Source organism: Hesperophylax consimilis, chromosome 29, assembly GCF_061612785.1.
Source record: "Hesperophylax consimilis isolate HC1 chromosome 29, BYU_Hcon_1.0, whole genome shotgun sequence".
Taxonomy (NCBI): domain Eukaryota; kingdom Metazoa; phylum Arthropoda; class Insecta; order Trichoptera; family Limnephilidae; genus Hesperophylax; species Hesperophylax consimilis.
Window position 1 is genome coordinate 17,865,146 of NC_142864.1, and position 19,101 is coordinate 17,884,246.

Consider the following 19,101-nt stretch of genomic DNA (forward strand, 5'->3'; position numbering starts at 1 on the left):
AAAGTTTATCAGGCAGCGGCCTGAAGTTCCGTTTTTAACCGGATTACCAATAATTTGAAGAGATTTTTAAATAACGATTTTTTTTTTTTTTTTAAAGAAAGACAAACATTCCCGGGTTACGAATAACCTGACAATATTTGAAAATCTCCTACTACCACCACAGTACGCTGAAAATGTTGCTTGTGTTGTGATGGAGGACTTAGCCAGCCGAGGAATTGAACACACTACGCCCGAGTGGGACCCAAGCGCGATGTCAACTCGGCCACCGACCGGACAAACAATAAACCAGCAATACTCATTTTTCTCCTTGTAGATTCAACAGTTTCCCTCTTGTAACACTAGTTTCCGGATACCGTGTATAATATGTAATAATTATTGCTCGCAGCAAACCATGTGATCTGATAATCTCAATATTTACTTTTCTAATCCAGCTTTGGAAGAGAGAAAATAACAAACCAAGTATCGCTTATTCTGTCTGCTATTTAAACATCAGTCTTCCCTTGGATTCGCGTCGGATTACTGTGAAAACAAACTTGGTTTAACTGTCTTTAATTGGTACCAAAAGCCCTTTCAACATTTTAAAATGTGGTTTTATTATCGGTTCTCCCAACTAGATAACCAAATACTTCGCTAATCGCTAACTAACTAACTAACATCACGCCGTTTTTCGCAGGGATAGGCAGAGAGGACGGACCGCAAAACAACTCGGTTTTGGCACACACTCCTTGCCTCATTTAAATTCGTACATACTCCAATTTGGGGGGCGGGTATGGGTTACGCCACCCAGGGAACCATTCATTGGATAACCAAAACCTCTGACATAGGTCACCCCGAGTGGTTCGCTGCATTTGGTGACTTCGCAGGGGTGGCCGGGTTCATGGGGTGAGGTAAATTCGGGTCTTTGCGGAGGATGCGTCTGTTAACCAACGCGTGGCAGACCAGATCGGTAGAGACTGGTTGAGAGAGACCTTTTGACCTCTTCAACAGGACTCTCTCGGAACATCGCGTTGCACCGCAGTGGGAGGGGATAGATTCATACATTCGTCACTCCTGGACGTACTGATCCCCAGATTTCTATCCACCCCTCGTACCTTTTTTCTTCCCAAATCTTCCTCTCCTTAAAAAAAGCTTCCACACAGCTTCATTATTACATTGGACATTATTTTCCTCAGGGCCTCCTGTGTGAAGCTAATGTAAATAAAATTGCGTCATTCGCTCTACATGACCAAACCATCTAAGCGTCCTTTCTTAATCTCACATGCCTCGCATTTTTTGCAAATCTCTGCATTTCTCTATAAAGGTATTATATTCACAAAAAATCTAAGATACAGCGGCTGTGCTTCCCTAAAAGATATTCGTATATCTTCTAGTAGTATCTTTATAGTGGGAGCAGATGGGACTCTTGCGCGGCATTAACATTCTTCGTTTAAATCTTAATTTTCCTATTATTTTGGTCGCTTTTGAGGAGGTCTCTCAATTCGTTCCAAAAATATTTTAAAGTGTGATAATGTAAACCGTGCTTTGTTTATTTTGTGAAACAGTTTGAAATTGTGATATACTCGTAAATATCTGTTATTATTGCTGGATGTTAAAAAGGTGTTCGAAGATGTCACATCCTCGTCATTTGTTCGAGTCAACTTCTTCTAGGTCGAATCTCTTTGACAATGTCATCACCCCCAAGACAGCAGAGGACATGGTGCCAAAGAAGGTGAATTCTTTTAAATTTCACTCTTTCTTTATAGAAATGTAGAAACTGACTAGTCCATAATTAATTGTAGTCCGTGCAGAGCCGGGTGTAGGTGAGTAGGTCCTGTAGCGGCGTGGTGAAGAAAGAGCGGGACGGGATGCGGGGGAACTGGCGGTCGGCGGTCGGCCGCTTCAGTACGCAGCAAGCAGTCGCAGTGTTCGCTAGTTGGTCACTCGTAAAGCTGCTAATTAAAGACTGACTAAGTACTTCTCGATGCGCCTCATTATAATCATATAGCTGCCCGGGTACATTCGAGGTTCATAACTGTAGGTAGGAACGCTGAACACTCGCATTCAAGAGTATTTCCTCCTGGGGTAAAAATAATCTCGTCGAATTTAATGTTTAAAAGACCCAATCCTGTCTGATTACGTCTAAAAGGGATCCAAATGATAATCTAGTCTCCTTCAACGGAAGCAATCTTCCGAACAGGCCTTCCATTGATATGCTTGGTATAACTATAAGTGAACAGCTCAGGTACGGGGGCTCCATCGAAGCCAGAGTAAAGTTGGCCTCTCAGAAGCTGGGCGTACTGTACAGGGCCCGCAGATACTTTAATAATACACAACTGCTGACCCTGTACAAATCGCAAGTGCGCCCAACTGTCGAATTTGGCAGCCATCTCTGGTCCGGAGCCCCTAAATACCTGAAAAAAACCCTTGACTCTGTGCAAAAACGGGCGGTCCATTTGATAGATTCCCCAATCTTAACAAATGGACTGCAATCTTTAGAGCACAGGCGTCAGGTGGGTATGCTGTCCTTGTTCTATCGGTATTACAATGGAAGATGCTCTGAGGAACTAGCGTCATTGATCCCTTCGGCACCGGTGCGTAGTCGGGATACACGCCAAACGCGCGCCCAACGTTTGTACATGGTTGAAATTTGTCACATGAGAACGGGTCGCTTCTACGATTCGTTCTTAAGTTCAACAGCTCGGCTGTGGAACGAACTGCCGGCCTCTGTGTTTCCTCCCTCCTACAACATGGGACTCTTCAAGACCCATGTTCACTCCTTCCTCTCCACAAAAAGACCCTCCACACATCATCCCCAAAGATGACATAGGCCCTGAGGGAAATTATTTTCTTCAGGGCCTCCTGTGAGGAGTTAATATAAAAAAAAAAAAAAATTTAAAAAATTATTTAGCGCGTTCCCACTACAATGCGTTTTGCATTGGCGAGCGTTCCAGAAAATTCTCGTAGCATCGCTACACCTTTTATAATAATAATATATATGTCTTTATTTTAAGAAAGTTTGCACATTACAACTATAAATGCATATTATAATGTATATTGTACACTGATTTGTAACTTTTTTTTTTAAGGTAATAAAATTAACAGAAAACAATATCTCTAATACAAAACCCCTATACATTGACGCCTCCACCGGTACGCCTGTTTTTAGATCTACCAATTAAATGTGCTATTGCGTACTAAAATCTCGTCTAAACTTGATCCACTACACAGAGGTATTATATTTAGATAAGACATGAAGCGAAAAAATAGGTTCCGATTTTTTACCTCCAACTGACCTCTAACTGACCTCCAACTGTCTTACAAAACTGCCGAATCTGGTCTACGCAGATCGTGTTCTAATAGTGGAAAATTTTCAACGAGATATTAGGACGCACTAGCACCTCGAATTGTAGCTCTAAGTTCCACTATTAGAATGCGCTAAGCGATGCGTGTAGACCGGATTCGGTAGTTTTTGTTATAGAGAGTTGGAGGTAAAAAAACGGAACCTATTTTTTCGCTTTATATGTCATCTAAATATAATACATCTTTTAGATGTGTTATATCTTTTATACACCCATTATTTTAGGGTTGATGTTTATGAACTTGATTCGTACTTGAAGGATTAAGGAGGCTATTCTCAACTCTGTCTTTAGCTAGTTTACACGTAAGGACATGTCCGACCGAGTATGACGTCACATCAGCATTTCTACATGTATCAATGGTTCTGTCCGGCAGCCATGCATACAAAAATACTCGTCTCTTTCATACAGACCTGTCACACCTGACAGATGATATTTTAAATATTTTTTCCGTCCAAACAATTCAACTTTTTTTTTACCTGAAAACTTCCTTAAAACCTTGAAATTTAGAATTTTTTTTTTTTTTTTTTACTTGTACTATCATGTAGAATCACCTCCCGAAGTTTGGGCACTTTACCACCAGACACCCTGTATAATAATAGGTAGGTATCTATCGCTTGTCTGAATTCTTCACACAATCAGTTCCAATTTTGAAAATGCTACTTTAATTCAAAGCAAATTCTCGAGTTCTAGAGTTCATTGAACCGTGGTTACAGACAGGAGATGGAGTCACAACTGTCAAACGGACAAGTCAAACAAGGAATGCTCGTCTCTATGCAGAGGAAAATTGTCAAATTAAAAAAAATGTTTTTTTTGGCTCCAGAAGCAGATCAATGGCGTGCACTATTAACCTTTCCGGGAGTAAGTTACGTAATGCTGGCCGTGCTCTGGGTAGTGAGTTTTTTTTACATAAATAAAAAAATATATTTTTTGATTAAATTTTATTATAGTATGCAAAATAAATAACAGCTGATATCTCTGTCGATAATGATGTAAAATGTTTAAAATTGGTGTAAAGTTACAGAAATATGTACATAGATGGCAATTCGATGCATATTTACAGAATATGCATCGAATATGAATATGTGACCCCTGTCGTCCATAGCCGTCCATACTCCTTTGGCGAAAGTGTGTACCGTCGTACATTAGCGTCCATACTCCCGGAAAGGTTAACATTGTGTGTTACGTGAATGTGTTATGTATTGTGTTATTGACTTGTTAGTTATTTTTTACAATAGTATTTGTCCATGATCTGTTCCTGAAATCCAATTTTATATTTGAATATATTTATCTTTTGCAGGGTATTTCAGTGTGGGGCTCCCGCAGTCATCTAGAGAAGTGCCTCCTCGCACTGGTGGCATCCTTGTTCCTCATTGTGGTGGTCCTGACTGTCCTCCTGTCCGCCTCTCCGGGTCTGGCTCCTGACAGCGCCATAGCCACCTTCAGTGAGTAACTATTTATAGAGTCATACATATCACATACGAGATCAATGCGCAATTGATATTGCTGACGTGGATGTTTTTAAATATAATTTATTTTTATTCAGTGCTAAATATATTGTTGCGATTATTCTGGTGAAATAAAACTTCTGTTTCACAATAAGTACACGGTTCTCCCCCCCTCCTCAAACCCCCCACCCTCAAAACTCCCTCTCAATCCCCCCTCAACCTTCACCTGTATTAGTTTAAAAATCTGATTAGTTCGTTCACTCTTGTAACTCCTATGACTCTTGGCGTTCCCCAACTCCGTGGAGTTCCACCTGGATTGGGTGAGAAAGAATAGGTCCAAGGAACTGAGTCTATTCGGATGAACTCTGAATCGGATTTGAGTCCTTACTTTAAGACAGTCTCGTATGCCTATTTCAAACTGTGTCACTTATTATTACCGACTAGTTACATACTCTAGTGCCATCTATGCACCGTGACCGAACCTAATAACTCAAACACCACTCATTGTGCTGTGGAGTTTGTTACAGATTTTTGAATTTTAGAACCACTGAAATTTACTAGGCATAAGCGCCCTTGTGGTGATTTCAGTGCCATTGCGATTTTGCACAAAAACGGCGCTGTAAACATCACCCAAATATTATTATTATATGCCCATGTAGCATATATAAGCCACCTACAGTGAGTATTTTGTTGTGACCTGGAACAATGTGTTATTTGATATTGCTGACTCGGTTTTGTTGCCACACGCAAGCCACCTGCAGTGAGAATGCTAGGGCCAGCCGTATGACATTTTTTCAATATTTTTAATCTTTGTCTGAGCAGTTGACTGAAAATCTTTCATTGTTTCTTGCCTTGTCATTCTGAACTTCAAATTTTGCTCATACTCTACACTGTACCTGCTGATAATGTATTTTTTAATACTGTCAGGCCACGGAAACTACTGAATTCTTCAGAAGTCTTCTTCCTATGATAGAGGAGATTTAGTGGAGGTGAAAGTGCGATGCAGAGGTTATGCAGTTAATCGATGGCATCGGACCCTTGATTCGGCACAGATGTGACAATGTGTGCTGTTGTTTGAATATGTCCACATTTACACAATTCAGAATCCTTTTGGCTCAAGGCTTCATTTAGGCTCCGTTTTGTGCATCTTATACTCTCAGCGACTGTTACTGCACCGGATGCATTTTAGTAACGTTCACGTCTTCCGAGGGAGAGAGAACAATGGCAGTTTAACACATGGGTCTACAACAACGAACTTGTTTTTGACGTCCAATGTCTGACACTCTTCTACAATGTGCCTGTAAGTGTGAAGGTGTTAATGGTTTTTTTTTTATAATTTCAGATGACACCTTCCAGTCAATGTGTCTAACAGACACTTGCGTATACACAGCAAGCGAGATGTCCAGGTCTTTGGACAGGAAGGTAGATCCCTGTGACGACTTCTATGCCTTCGCCTGCGGAGGATGGATCAAGAACAACCCCATTCCGGAGGGAAAGTCCATCTGGGGCATCTTCGAGAAGTTACAGATCCAGAACCAGCTGATTGTCCGGAATGCTTTAGGTTGGTTGAAAGAACATACTTAAAGGGAGTCATGTTTTGGGACTTTTCAGTTTTGGATTTTGTTAACATGAATCCTGTACAAAATAGAGAAGATAAGGGTTCAGAATCAACTGATTTTCCAAATGTTTTGGGCCAGTTGAGAGAACATTGATTGGAGGGGTGTGTAGAGGGACTTTTTTCAGCTTCAGGTTTTGGTCAATACCTCATAATCTTATAATAGAAATACACTGTTATCTATTTTGAGGATTAGGATCAGGATCAGGATGCAGAGGATGGGATTGTGATAAGTTTGATGGTTTTTTTTTTTTTTTTACATGAACTCTACATGGAGGCCTTGAGGAAAATAATTTCACTCAAATCCGCTGAGATTTCACGCAAAGATGCTGCGTGGGGGGGTCTTTGGGAGGAGAGAAAGGAGTGAACATGAATCTTGAAGATACCCATGTTGCAAGAGGAAGGAAACACTGAGATTGGCAAATCACTCCACAGCTGAGTCGTTGGCTCCTCCTGACCAACCTTTCCTCACACAGCCTCTGGAGTTGCTTCTTCCAACTTTGCCTGAGGCGACCCACTGGACCTCTTCCTTTTATAGTTGCATGCAGTAGAATTTAGTAAGAGTATCAGGAGTTCCGTGTTAAGTCCATCTCGGATCATCGAGCTTCTTATTCTGCGTGTACGATAATTTTTTATTAAATTGAAGTGCAACCTTTTGATTGCAGAAAAAATCAACCTTGACAAGGTGAAATCCAAAGCGGAACAAAAAGCACGCATCTACTTTGACGCATGTCTCGATGTAAACGAGACCATCGAGACCCTCGGAGGCGCTCCGCTTCAGGACCTTATCAAGAAGGTCGGAGGTTGGAACATATCAGCCAGTGGATTCGTGCTTCACAAGTTTAACCTGCAGAGGACCTTTCAGATACTACAGAACAGGTAGGAGTCCAGTTTTAATTTGACTGTTTCATTTGTGTGCAAATTTGATTGTACTTTTTGTGCCCGTTTCAAGCTGGTTCGTTGGTTTTAATGGTTCAGTAGTGTGCCAACTGCCACACGCAACGGTTGTGTCCGCCGCGCTGTTCGCGATGCCACCGGCACGTTATTGTTACTGCGCGTGTAGGTAGTTCAGTGAGTGAAGCGGATATTAAATTAAGTTAACTTGTTTATAAAACATTGACTTTTCTCTCCTTTCTATCAATATAATATGCATGCATTATAGACATATAAACCTTCCGGAAGAAGTTCTCTAAATGATAGTGAAAAAAAACCCTATCAAAATCCGTTAGGTAGTTTAGAAGAACTAAGCGCACAAGTAGGCAGATACGGAGAGTGACTTTGTTTTATACTATTTAGAGATATATACTTTTTTAATTTAAAATATATGGTTTTTAATTAAGAAGGTAGGTTGGTATTTAAGTACCTAATTACAAATTTTGATTTTGATTTATTAAAAATTGAAAACATACTTTTTTTGAATGCGAGGACTACTGTTCACAGAACTGTTACTAGTTCATAGATCGGTAGAATTCGAGGCGAGTAGTCCATCTTTCGCTTATAATGATGGTTGCAGGAGTTTTTCAAATATTGTCAGGTTATTCATAACCGGGGATGTTTATCTTTCTATTAAAAATTTTTTTTTTTGGTCAATGTCGATAGTATTACAAATGTAGACATCTGGAAAGAATGCAAAGATGAAGAAATTGTAGTGAAAAAGATTGAGAAAGGGACGCTTAGATAACAATTGTATCAGACGTAATCGTGTGACACACAAGACTGTAAATGGGGCCGGTGATCCCAATCTGTGGAGGCGTGAGATGTCGTCCTTCAGTGGCGTGGAGGGGTAGAACGGGGCCGTCTCTGAAGCCGCTGTAGAGCTGGTCCGATTGCTTGTCGCTTGTTCTTGAGCTGATTCCGAGTCTGGTCCGAAGGGGTAGGCAAGTCCGTGGTCCAGGGTGAGGCGGGGGTCAGAGTAAAAGAAGGCGAGTAGAAGCAGAAGTCGGAGCGAGGTAGAGGGCAGAGCAGAGAGAGAGGTGTAGAGCTGGTGGTGGTTGCTGGAGATCTGACGTTTTGAGGGCCTGTTGCCCGTTTTATAGCCGCCAGCGGGCGCACGACGCGCACACGGGCTCACTTTCTCTTTGATTCCTGGAATCCGTGAGCCGTGTTTGCGACGCTATCGCGGCGCCCCACCGCTCGGCCGGTAGATTCGGGCCGTGGCCGAACGTGACCACGGCCTTCCTTTGTTTGGGCACGATCCTCAGAACCGTGCCCGTGGGACGTAATGACGGCGTACCACCGGTCATTTGTGACGCTATGACGGCGCATGGCGCACGGCACGGCTTCCCACTACGTTTTGGCACGGTTCTAACAATCGTGCCCGAATTAAAACATGTTTATGATTTTACCAGCTCTCACACTACTTCTCTGCCCGTATACCTCTAGCCAAGCTCCGACGTTTCATTTATTGTATTGACATTACATATTGACATTAAATATACATTTTTACATAATTTTTCATACATTTACAGGCAGTTTATTCAATTTAAGGACAGGCAAAGTTAAGGTAAATAGCAGATTTTAATATGGGGCGACGTCGGCTGATATTGGAGCAGTACGTCCGTTACAACAATTAATTCATTCGTCATTCTACCGTGGTAGTGTGTAGACGTGTTTATAGAAAGACAATACATTATTAGAGAATTGTCACATTTATCTAAGTTTTGCCGGGAGCGAGGTGTTCCGCGAGGCGGTCACAAGCTTAACCCATTATGGACGTGCTGTCGATAATAGAAAACATAAAATTAGAAATTTCAAATATTTCTACGGTAAAGGACTCGAAAGCTAAAAATAATCTGGAATTAAATATAAAACTATTAGAAGAAAAATGGACTCAGGAAAAAATATCTTTTCAAAACGAGATTGTTTGTCTGCAGTCAAAACTAATTGAAAAATTAGAAAAAAAAATCGAGAATACGAGCTATTTTGAAAAAAAAACATACGCAAGTTGTCTCAAAGTAATCCCGGAATCCAAATTCTCATTGATCATCAAAGGTGAAGATTCGAACATGACATCGGATGCTATTAAAGAACAAATCGTAAAGAAAATTAAAATAGCAAACTTGGGTATCGCAGTGAACGGAATACGAAAAGCCTCGCAAAATAAATTAATTATATCTTGTCCTTCAAAAGAACATGCAGAGAAATTGACAGATGAAATCAATAAAACCCTTAAAAAAAACATGGTTGCAGAGGAATTAAGAAAGAAAAATCCAAAAATATTCATAAGAAATCTTCAAGTAGATTTAACTGAAGAGGACATAATTGAGGCAATAAAAACACAAAACGATGGAATAAAAGATATCATGAATAGCGATACTAAAAACACGATTAAACTAATAAAAATGTTTAAACCAAAAAACCAAAATGGACTCACTAATTATATATTTGAAACCAGCGGAGCAGTAAGGTCTTACCTCATGGAAAAGGAAAAAATTAACATTGGTTTTAGCAGAGTACGAGTGGAAGATGCCAGCCCCTTGACGCAATGCTACCATTGTCTCAAATTTGGTCACACTGCATTAAAATGTTTTAATAAGGACAAACGTGCGACGTGTTTACATTGCGCAAAAGATCACGAATGGAAGGAATGCCCTAACAAAAAAACTGAAGAAAAATGTAGTAACTGTGCACATCAGAACACCTTATTCAAGATGACCCTAAATACCAATCACAAAGCTAATAATACTAATTTGTTCTTACTACAAAAAGATGATGCATATCGCTCAAAGTCGTATAGACTATGATTAGGTATGTATTATAATTCTAAAAAACAATTACAATGCTAATCACAATTTTTTCATTTTTTAACTTCATATTATCACTTTCATTTATGCATCGTAATGTATATAATTTATTGAGACATAAATATTTCATATCCTTGCCGAAAATTTTTGCCATTTATGTTACAATGCATTATCCCATTGCCACAGTGTTAAACGCTAGTATACTGAAATCTATGATTATATTGATGTTCGCGCACTCTTCGTGTATTTGTATGTGTAGAAAAAGTTCAATATGTAATTATTGTTGCCGATTAGTAAACCTACCTTGTTCTGTACAAAACTATAATCTAACCTGGAACATATCGGAAATACTAACTGCTATATTGTTATGTATCTATCGTATTTATATTTATAAATCCCAATACATGTTTATATATTATTGCTGCCAATTAAAATATTATTCTATATGGGTGACTTGAACTGTGATTTTGATTCAGCAGAAATAGATTATGAACGCACGTCAATTTTTGAAAACTGGGCTACAAAAAAACATGTGTTAGGAAATAATAAAATAACTGCCCTCAACTTAAATATACGATCTTTATCTAAATATTGGGACACTTTCCTATTAATTGTTTCTAGCTCTTTGAGAAACATCGACTTAATTTCGCTATGCGAAACGTCTATTAATGAAAATAATATAAATCTTTATAAATTACCGGGATTTAATTCGTACCATTTTTGTCGAACAAAAAGATCGGGTGGCGGTATTATTGTGTACGTGAAAGATCACCTTACATTTGAAAAAATAAATATTATGACTAATAATTTTGAATGCGTTTACGGAACCATTTCAGTAAACAAACATATTCGCTTACATCTTTTAGCAATATATAGACCGCCTAATACAAAAAAAAAATTATTTCTTGATGAGCTGGAGACAATATTGGGAAATATTGATATAAAAGAATCCGTATTGGTTCTAGGTGATACGAATATTAACTTATTAAATGTACACGAACCCATAACTATGCAATATGAAAACCTCATGTCTCATTTTGGAATGACCAGATGTATAAATGATGTGACTAGAGAAGCGATATTGACTAACTATGTAACGGCTTCATGTTTAGACCATATTTATGTAAGAGTGAAGGAGACGACCGAAATCAGTTCATGCGTATGCGATTCAATAATAGCTGACCACTACCTAACTGCAGCTAGTATTAACTTCTGTTACTATGATAAATGTACCGTCGACAAATCGCACCAAGAGTATTACACTGCACTATCGGACAAAAGGATTGATTTATTGATCGAAATCACCGATTGGAATGCAATGTTAAAATTGTCTGAACCAAACATTATTTATGCAGAATTAAAATCGATTTTTAAAAATATTTATGAAAAAAGTACCTTTACAAAATTAAAAACAAAAAAATTTCGAAATAACCAAAAAACTTGGATGAATGACAGTCTCGCTGAAAGTATTCTAATACGAGATGCCATGTGGAAAAAGTGGAAAAACACGCCTAATAATAAAAAATATGAAATCTCTTTCAAAAAATATAGAAATAAACTTAATAAACAAATATTAAACACAAAAAAGGCATACTATAATAACAAATTTAATCACTGTTTCAAGAACATTAAAAAAACATGGAATGAAATTAATACAATTTTGGGTAGGAAAAATAAATCTGGTTGCGATGAAGTCTTATCTAAATATTTCCTAAAGTCACAATCTTCTGATGCAGTGGCAGAAAATTTTGCTAACTTTTTTGATGAAGGAGTTAATAAGTTGTTACATGAATGTGATTTCCGAGCGTCTAATCACTTGCAAGAATCCCTACCGCATTCAATGTACTTACCTAGAGCTAATGCTAAGCAAATTGAATATATTATCGGAGGTATGAAAAATTCAAAGTCACCGGGCATAGATCTAATTCGTATGTTTGATTTAAAAAAACATGTCAAATTACTTAGCCCTGTTATTGCTCACTTTATCAACAGAATAATCGATACCAGCCTCATCCCCGATGAATTAAAAAATAGCATTGTAAGACCTATTTTCAAAAATGGAGATCACTCCGAAATTAACAATTACAGGCCAATTTCTATTCTCCCGGCACTAGAAAAAATTTTAGAAAAATATATTTCGATAAATTTAGATAAATATTTGAATAATTTGAATATTATAGATGAATGCCAGTACGGGTTCCAGAAAAAAAAAAGTTGTGATAAATTGCTGGAAAAATTTTCTGATTTTATAAATTCTCAACTTAATTCTAAAAAACATGTACTGGTGCTTTTTATTGACTACTCAAAAGCTTTTGACACTCTCAGCCATATACAATTAATTAAGGTTCTTGAAAACATTGGAATCCGGGGTAAACTCCTCTCATTCTTTAAAAACTACTTAACTAATAGAAAAATGAACGTAAAGATTTTAAATGATATGAGTAAAGGAAGACATATTAAATCAGGAGTACCGCAAGGATCAATTTTAGGTCCAAAATTGTACATTATATATGTTATTGTTATGTCAAAACTCTTTAAAAAGGCCTTTAGATTCATTTTTGCTGACGATACTGCACTTGTAGTATCCAATGAAAATCCTATCATAGCTATTCAACAATTGCAAAGTGACTTTAACGAGCTACTTAAATGGGCTCATGATGTTGGTTTAATTATTAATGTTAAAAAAACAAAATGTATGTATGTAAAATCACCAAGCCTGGGAATATGGAATATACCCAAAATAATTGCTCATAATTCTGAATGTATTCATAGAAAAATTGAAAATATTTGCCACTGTGAAACAATTGACTTTACTAACGAATATACTTATCTGGGACTAATAGTAGACAATAAATTTAAATGGGATAAACAAGTGGCTAAAATCTGTAACCAGCTCCGATCTTTTGCAAGTAATTTTTATAAACTGAAATATGTTTTGCCTCATTGTACTCTTAAAATAATTTATTTTTCTATGGTCGAATCCATACTCAGATATGGCATACGAACTTGGGGGCACTCAAGCAATATTTATATTAAATATATACAAAACTTACAAATTGCTATAATAAAAAAAATTGTACCACCGAATATCTACAGACAAAGAAGTAATCTAAAACTACTGTATGGTTCTGAGGGCCTACTTCCAATAAAGGGTCTTCTTTGGTACATTATTATAATGGATAATGAGGGAGATAGCAAATATAAAAAGCAACCGGTGCATAATCACACAACAAGATTCACTGAAAATAAGGGCCTCATTATTCCAAGAGTAACAAATAAGTATGGAAGCCGAACGCTTAAATATTTAATACCAGAGATTTTCAATAAATTTAATAATTATTTTAAACCTCAGAATAATGAGAGACCCTGCCCCAAAAACACTAAGCGTTGGCTAATAAGCGACGAATCAATGTATCTCTGAACATTATTATTGATGTATTCCTGAACATCTCAACGTACCTGCCTAAATAATTTGTATATAGGTAGGTACTTTGATATATATTATTTTGTGATATTGTTTATTGTATAATTTTGTGTCATACATGTATTAAAAATTAAAAATGTTTTATATATATTATTTGTAGAACCTACAGACAAGCCGTCATGTGTGACTGCTTTGTGGGACTGCATATACCTGTATCTTTAAAAATTTATAATAAATAAAAAAAAAAAAAAAAAAAAATATCACGTTTTCTCATTTTCAGATACAGTATCAATGGATTCTTCAACTGGGCTGTTGGAGAAGACGATCGAAATTCATCAAAGCACGTCATCATTGTGAGTAAAATCAAGTTTTCACCTGTTGACTGTGGTGATGAGAATTCGGAACCGCACCAATATCACCTTGACGAGTTTTGCTTGAAATCGGAATAAAAACTAAATGTATCTTATTTTTCGATTGCTTCCTGTTTATCAGATAATAATTTATCATAAGAAGCTTCCCCAGAATAGCTAACTTTGTCAAAAAAAAAATTAAAAAAACAAAGAAAAAAAAAAACAAGTACAGGGTTTTCCAATAAGAGGTGTTATTTTGATATTCAATCGTAAAAGATCAATGGTTTTGTTGCTTGTGTGACACGTAGCGCCGTCTTGTTGAAAGTAAACGTTTTCCAGATCAATACCATCCAATTCCGGCCATAAAAAATCATTAATCGTCTCTCGATAGCAATCCATTCACCGTAACTGTTGCTCCAGCCTCATTTTCGAAAAAGTAAGGTCCAATGACTCCGTCGGACCATGAACCGCACCAAACAGTCACACGTTGAGTATAGAGAGGCTTTTCAACAATAACTCTCGGGTTTTCCGAGCCCCAGATGCGACAATTTTGCTTGTTGACGAAGCCATCGAGGTGGAAATGGGCCTCATCACTCAAATGATTTGCATTTGATTCACTCAAGTGAATTTTTATTATTTCAATGCGTTGTTGAAGCGTGTATCGTTCCATTTTTATAAATGGCGTAGTTTCTACTTGTCAAATATCAAAAAATGATAGCTTTAAAAGTAACATCTACCGAAATAGCGGGTTATTCAAAATAACACCTCTTATTGGAAAACCCTGAATTTTCTACTGATACTGTGATGAACTATTCATAAGAACATATTTAATTTAGTTTTTTTTTTTTTTAAAGAATGGTCACCGGAGAACTAAACAGAGTTGAAAGGTTAAAAGTAACTTTTCTTTGAAAAACATTTAACTTTTCAAAATGTATTCACAAATTCTATGGATTCTATTCACTCTTCTATGGACTACAAATACGTATACAAGTGCAAATAAGTTATCCTGCTATTATTTATAATATCTATACCGAAAGTGAGTGATTTGTGTGGAAAAGTGCTCGAAACTGTGAGTTAGATTACAAAAAATCGATTTAATATCCGTAATCCCGGATAACTAAAGTGATTACAAAAAAATTGAGAATAAATCTTATAAAACTGTCACTCCATAGTTATCCATAGATAAAAATAAAACATCTAACTGTCAACACCGGTATTGTACCTCTACTTCAATATCTAAAACCGGGGCAGGTTGTTACATTTAACAGTAAATAATGGCTAACACTAGAGGAAAGGGTGCTAACATTGAACCTGAAGAAAAATTCAGCATAGAAAAAATTACACTGATTTTCGAAAAAAAACTAGATGCTATAAAAAAAGAAATTATTTCAAAAATTGAAAAGCAACAACAGGACACCCAAAAAAGCATGGAGTTTATGAGCAGTCAATACGATGATTTGATTAAAAAACTAGAGTTAACAATCCTACAAAACAAAAAAATTGAAAATGAATTTATAAACCTGAAAAAAGAGCACCAGGAGAAAAATACTATAATTAAACAATTAGAAATAAAAATTTCAGATATGGAGTACAAAACCCGCTCTAATTATATTGAAATAGCTGGCATTCCACAAAAAAATGGGGAACAGCAAATTGAAGTGGTTAAAAAAGTGGCAGCGGCGGCAGGAGTGGACCTAAAATACAGCGAAATTATAGAGGTAAAAAGGATACCTGATAGGCGAATCAATGCACCACCTAAAATACTAGTGCAATTTTCAGATAAATTGACCAGAGACAAGCTTATTGCAAATAGAAAAAACATCAATTATGCTGCGATCAAAGATATTTCAACTGAAACAATATACATAGCTGAAGAACTGAGCCCTTACCATAAGGAACTTCTTTGGAAAACCAAACAAATCTCAAAAGAAAAAAACTAAGAATACGTCTGGCACAAAGAGGGAAAAATAATGGCAAGAAGAAATGCAAACGAAAAAATAATTTACGTTAAACATATAGACGATTTGAAAAACATCATATAAATAAAATGGCTCAAAATAACAAATATAACAAAAATTAAAAATGGCTGACACTACATTAACCACGGAACCTAATGCAAAAAGAGCAAACTTACCTAACCTTTCAACAATGAACAAAAATTTTAACATACTGCATCAAAATATTAGAAGCATAAACAAAAACTTTGACGAGCTACAAATATTAATTAAAAGTTTAAATTTAACCTGGGACATAATTATACTTACTGAATGTTGGTTAACTGATAAACACTACCCTCTACAAATTGATAAATATGTCTCTTACTCCACACTAATGAATAATACAAAGAGTGATGGTGTTATTGCATACATTAAAGAAGACACTGAAGTTGAAGTCAAAGAGATCAATATTAATAACGCAAACTGTCTAAGGATATCAATTGGTAAGGATATAACAGTTCTCGCAATATATAGATCACCTTCTACAAAAAATCTGGAGCCATTCTTAAACTCCTTACATTTTGAGCTTAACTTACTCAAAAATACTAAGAATGTTTTTATTATCGGAGATATAAATATTGATATCCTGGAAAATGGAAATCCAAAAAAATATGATTACATACATACACTAGCTCACCATGGTTTTAAAAGCCTGGTTGATGAACCTACACGAGTATGGAATGAAAGCAAATCATGCATTGATCATATTTTTAGTAAAACTGATAAATTAACTCAAACCATTATTTACCCTTCTACACTGACTGATCACTACACAATACTTCTATCTATTAATAATAAAAATACATCTATAAATCAAAAAAAGAAATCTGTCATAGCAAAGTCTGAAACAAATTGGGAAAACGTTAAAATCGAGCTACAAATTGCTGACTGGTCAAACCTTCTTGGCAATGATGATACTGATGCTGCTTGGAATTATTTTATTGACTTTACTCAGAACATTATTCTATCAAACACCATAACGACAGAAAAAAAGATATCTCATAAAAATATTCATATTAAACCCTGGATTAGTCAGAACATTATCAACTCAATCAGGAAAAGAGACGAACTCCACAGAAAAGTAAGAAACCACCCCTATGATATCCATTTACATCGCTTCTACAAAAGATATCGTAACATTTGTAAAAATGTAATCCGTTATGCTAAAGAAGCATTCTATAAAAAGAAAATCGAGGAATGTAATAATGATTCCCGGAAATTCTGGCAGATTATAAACGAAATTACAAACGCTAAAGCCTCGCACAATGTTAAAAACATTAAAGAATTAAACATTGACAGGATACCAACATCTTTTGCAGAACATCCAGAAAAAATTCTCAACTTTGCAAACAACTATTTTTGCAATATAGGCTCGAACTTAGCGAATAAAATCAAACAATCTTCATTTACTGCCGAAAAAACAGTATGGAATGAAAATGTCAATCAAGAAAACTCCCTTAACATAGTCAAGATAACAAGTGAAGATATAAGAAATACCATAGCCTCCCTAAACACAAATACCTCATCGGGAAATGAACTAATATCAAACAGAGCAATTAAATATCTACTAAATGAGCTAATCTACCCACTGACGTACCTTGTAAATCTTTCAATAAGAAAAGGTATTTTTCCCACACGTCTTAAAGTTGCTACGATTATTCCAATATACAAAAGCGGTCCCAAAAATGATATATCTAACTATCGACCAATTAGTCTATTACCTACACTATCGAAAATATTGGAAAAAGTAATAAAAAAACAAATGGTTAAATTTTTGGATGAAAATAAAATATTATCAACGACGCAATACGGTTTTAGGGAAAACCTGGGTACTGGTGATGCTATAGCTAAAGTAACAAATACAATTATAAAAAAACTGGATGAAGGTAAAAAATGCTTGGCAGTTTTTATTGACCTTCAAAAAGCTTTTGATACAATTGACCATGAAATACTATTTTTTAAATTAAAAAAAAATGGAATAACACAAACAACTCTAAATCTAATTAAAAGTTACTTAACTGGAAGAGAGCAGTATGTACAAATTGGTAATAAAAGTAGCAAAACTCTATCAATCAAGTACGGTGTCCCTCAAGGAAGCGTATTGGGTCCAATACTATTTCTCATTTATATTAATGACCTTATGAGTCTTCCCATTGAAGGAGACATAATGAGCTTTGCAGATGACACTGTCATTATATTCTATGAACAAAATTGGACAAGCACACATAAAAAAGCGGAGCAAGGTCTGACTGTACTCCAAAACTGGTTAAAAGCAAACTCCCTTACATTAAATGTGAGTAAAACTAAATATCTAACTTTCTCTAAAACCAACAGAGGTCAACCAACGAATGAGCATACACTCAAATTACATGAATGTCTAAATAAATATCCGCAATGTTCTTGCCCGCATATAGTCCAAACTAAAACAATTAAATATCTTGGGATCGTAATTGACGACAAACTTCTTTGGGATGCACACATCGAAGGAACCTCAAAAAAGCTAACAAAACTCATCTATTTCTTCAAAAAAATACGAAATATCTTGTCAACTACAGATCTAAAGAGAGTATATTATGCGCTATGCCACTCTCTACTGGAATATGGAATAATAGGATGGGGCTCAGCATCATCAAACCATATTAAACTACTAAAGAAAACTCAAAATTGGATCATAAAGACCATATTAAAGCTCCCCGTAAGGACGCCAACTACTGATATTTTTAATCTGTTTGATGTTCCAAGTTTACAAAAAATCTATGCTAAAAATATTCTAGTTCATCACTTAAAAAATAAACCAGAGGCAAACCCCTCTCACGATCATAAAACCAGAGCCAAGCAAACAGACATGCTAAATATTCCTAAATGTAATTCTACCTTTGGACAAAGAAACTCTGAATTTTTAGCAATTAAATTATATAATAAACTCCCTCTCAACATCAAACAAAGGAAAACGAAAAATAACTACATTAAGGACATCAAATCTTGGCTTAAGGAAATATCGGAAGAAGAACTAACTAATATATTTAAAACATCATCTTAGTTGCTGAAAACGTATTCTAACATATATAGTCCCCCTCAGCACAGGATCTCCTAGTGAGGAGGACTTCAATGATCTGTTTTAATTTTATATATATATTTTATTGCATGTGCCATACAAAAATGTACCTAATTATTTTAAAAAGTAACTAA

The 19,101-nt window shown here is 36.1% G+C and overlaps 1 protein-coding gene across 2 annotated transcripts in view; it reads left to right on the forward strand.

Annotated features, from left to right (window-relative positions):
- Nep3 (M13 family metallopeptidase neprilysin 3) overlaps nt 1–19,101 on the forward strand; it is a 138,483-nt gene that overhangs the window by 103,256 nt on the left and 16,126 nt on the right. For both annotated transcript variants that reach the window (XM_089649359.1, XM_089649360.1), the window contains exons 3-6: nt 4,636–4,780; nt 6,126–6,344; nt 7,064–7,277; nt 13,846–13,918. In XM_089649359.1, the coding sequence (XP_089505485.1) occupies nt 4,636–4,780; nt 6,126–6,344; nt 7,064–7,277; nt 13,846–13,918 (651 nt within the window). The remainder of the gene's footprint in view (nt 1–4,635; nt 4,781–6,125; nt 6,345–7,063; nt 7,278–13,845; nt 13,919–19,101) is intronic.